The sequence below is a fragment of the Betta splendens genome, chromosome 7 (assembly GCF_900634795.4).
Source record: "Betta splendens chromosome 7, fBetSpl5.4, whole genome shotgun sequence".
Classification (NCBI taxonomy): Eukaryota; Metazoa; Chordata; class Actinopteri; order Anabantiformes; family Osphronemidae; genus Betta; species Betta splendens.
This window is the reverse complement of record NC_040887.2, coordinates 6096424-6099156: the sequence shown is the minus strand read 5'-3', so window position 1 is coordinate 6099156 and position 2733 is coordinate 6096424. Positions and strand designations below refer to the sequence as shown.

At 50.5% G+C, this 2733-nt stretch overlaps 1 protein-coding gene across 2 annotated transcripts; it reads left to right on the top strand.

Annotated features, from left to right (window-relative positions):
- The first annotated feature begins 230 nt into the window (after positions 1–230).
- On the top strand, positions 231–2121 carry her9 (hairy-related 9). 2 transcript variants are annotated; one of them, XM_029157461.3, is made up of 4 exons: positions 231–584; positions 696–791; positions 911–998; positions 1112–2121. In XM_029157461.3, exons 1-4 carry the CDS (start codon positions 477–479, stop codon positions 1690–1692), a joined length of 873 nt encoding a protein of 290 aa, XP_029013294.1. In that variant the 5' UTR covers positions 231–476; the 3' UTR covers positions 1693–2121. The 2 variants fall into 2 exon arrangements, with proteins under 2 accessions (XP_029013294.1, XP_029013293.1); XM_029157460.3 differs by having other exon boundaries at positions 1109–2121.
- The last annotated feature ends 612 nt before the right edge of the window (positions 2122–2733 follow it).

Below are 2733 nucleotides of genomic sequence, written 5' to 3'. Positions count from 1 at the left end.
ATCGCTTCACCGCCCGAACGCCGCCGCTCGCTCCGCTTTGTTGTTTGTCCCTACAGGGCTGATTGAGCAGCGCGTGACTGACGGCCCGCGGGGGTGTTGTCCAATCAGCGGTCTGCCCCGCGCCCAGTGGGTGAGTCCTCCCTGCGATTGGCTGAGGCGAGTGTGGGAAAGAATGCAGAGAAGGTTTCACACGAACCGGGAGCACGCGAGCCGCGTATAAGTACCGCAGCGGCGTGTGTCGGCGGCAGAAGCGGAGAGTGGTGTCGCACGCTCGTGCAGTCAGATGACATCCCAGTGATAACAAGCGACATAGCGCAGACCGAGCTGGGAGCCGACTGACAGGCATCTTTACGTCTTCAGCAGCTTCGCGCAGTGACTTTTTCGCACAACTACAGATTTTTTTCTCCCACACACTTGCGAAAGGGATTTATTATTATTTTTTTTATTCCTGCACGTTCCCCTGGGTTTGAACCATAATGCCAGCTGATACTATGGAAAAGCAGACGGCATCCCCTATCGCCGGAGCCCCTGCAAACGGAACGCACACGCCGGACAAACCAAAGAACGCCAGCGAGCACCGAAAGGTAAGGATCTGACATTTCCTCACGAGGTCCTCCCGTGGCTTCGTGCGTTTCCGGCAGCCTGTTCTCTGACTGGGATTGGGAATTTATACAAAAATGTTTGGTTTTTTGCAGTCATCGAAACCGATCATGGAAAAACGCCGCAGGGCAAGAATTAACGAGAGCCTTGGGCAACTCAAGACACTCATCCTGGACGCACTCAAAAAAGATGTAAGTCACTTTAACTTAATTAATGGCATTTACTCTATTGACCTAGGTTTTAATATTGCATGTTTACGTTTAAAATGAACACCGAACACAGCCTTAACTTGTCTTATTAACTCCTACAGAGCTCCAGACACTCCAAGTTGGAAAAGGCAGACATCCTGGAAATGACAGTGAAGCACTTGAGGAACCTGCAGCGCGTACAGATGAGCGGTAAGTGTTCTTCAGCAATTAAACGCAAAGGCTCGAAGTTACTTTCGACCTATAGAACCAGTCATAAAGTCACGAGTAAGTCACTCATATCTGTCTTCTGCTTTCCCCAGCAGCGCTCTCGGCTGACGCCACCGTCCTGAGCAAATACAGAGCCGGATTCAACGAGTGCATGAACGAGGTCACGCGCTTCCTCTCCACCTCCGAGGGGGTGAACGCGGAGGTGAGGTCGAGGCTCCTCAACCACCTGTCCAGCTGCATGAACCAGATGATGTCCATGAACTACCCGCCGCAGCCGCCGTCGCAGCAGGCGCACCTGGCGCAGCCCCTCCACGTGCAGCTCCCGTCCACTCTGCCCATCAGCGGCGCCGCCGTGGGCTCCAAGCTCAGCCCCGCCGAAGCCGTGTCGCCGAAGGTCTTCGGCGGCTTCCAGCTGGTGCCGGCGACCGACGGACAGTTCGCCTTTCTGATCCCGAACCCGGCGTTCGCCTCCCCCGCGGCCCCCGTCATCCCCCTCTACGCAAACGCAGGAGTTCCCGTTGCGGTCAACGCCGGTCCCGTGCACGGCAGCGCGGCGCCGACGGCGGCGTCTCCGGTCCACGGCATGACGTCCTTCTCGGGGGGTTCCCAGGCGGTCAGCCCCGTGGGAGTCAGCACCGGGTCGGAGAGCAACGAGCCCGTGTGGAGACCCTGGTAGTTTAAAGGACTGAAGAGACTCACGTGGAGGCAGTTGGCGTTACTGTTCTGATTTAGACATTTAACATACGCACAGTGGTGCTGTCGGGGTTTACTCTGTGACGGGACGGCAACAATAACTATAACATAGCAGGTCTCATTGTTTCGTTTTATGGAACAGTGGTTGCCGTTAATGGCACGTTTTTTTATAGTTTATTGTCTGACTCCAATATTTGGATGCCAGTGATAAATACGCTGTAAATGCAGAAGATTTTTATAGGATTTTTTGTGATGAAGTACTTTTTATGAAAAGGTTTTAGTTTTGTACAGAGTTGTTATTGATTGATATACCAAAGCTGTGTTTTATATTGATTTTTTTGCTTTGTGTTGTTAAAACTTAAAACAGAAGCTGGGCGTTGACCCATTGTTTTAATAAATACATTTTAAAATACGTTCTTGTTTGAGACTGTTTCTACCATGTCCACATTACTGTTACACGTTATACATTATAGCTCGATCTATACTTATTTTGGATCGTGCGTAAAAGTTACATTTCACTTAGGAAAAGTCGTACTGACCAACTGTGGAGAAGTTCGATAACAAATGAAGCCGCCACATATCGACTATGTTCACAAAATAAAACTGAACATTAGTTCATCCATTAGGTTTAAGTGGCCACCTTGTCACCAGTCTGGCGGGAGGAGGCCTTTGCATCTGTCTCAGCGGAGAATGGCCCGGGGAACAATGCGGGTGTATTTTTCTATTGCTATAAAGGTAATTAAAAGTTTGAAAGGAGTCTCATCCTGCAGCGGGAGCTTTGAGAAGTCTTAAACCCTATTCACGAGCCTGGGAAATGCGCTCAGGGGTTAATGTCACTAACAGATTGCCCCAGTGAAAGGAGAATATGGACGGATCCGCGCTTCCTTTTGTGACTCAATTGTTCAGCAGCAGCAGTGGCTCAAAACAGGAGAACGCGGAGGACTGGGTTATATTGAGAAATGTCCGTTGAGCTCATCGGAAAGGCTGGAAAATAAACCTGTGGAACATTTGAAACTCAGTATCT

Excerpts from the sequence above, each read along its gene's own strand:
- her9 (XM_029157460.3), top strand. The coding sequence starts at position 477 with ATGCCAGCTGATACTATGGAAAAGCAGACGGCATCCCCTATCGCCGGA. Across the intron at positions 792-910 it reads TGGACGCACTCAAAAAAGAT|AGCTCCAGACACTCCAAGTT; the intron begins GTAAGTCACTTT and ends TAACTCCTACAG. Across the intron at positions 999-1,108 it reads GCAGCGCGTACAGATGAGCG|CAGCGCTCTCGGCTGACGCC; the intron begins GTAAGTGTTCTT and ends TGCTTTCCCCAG.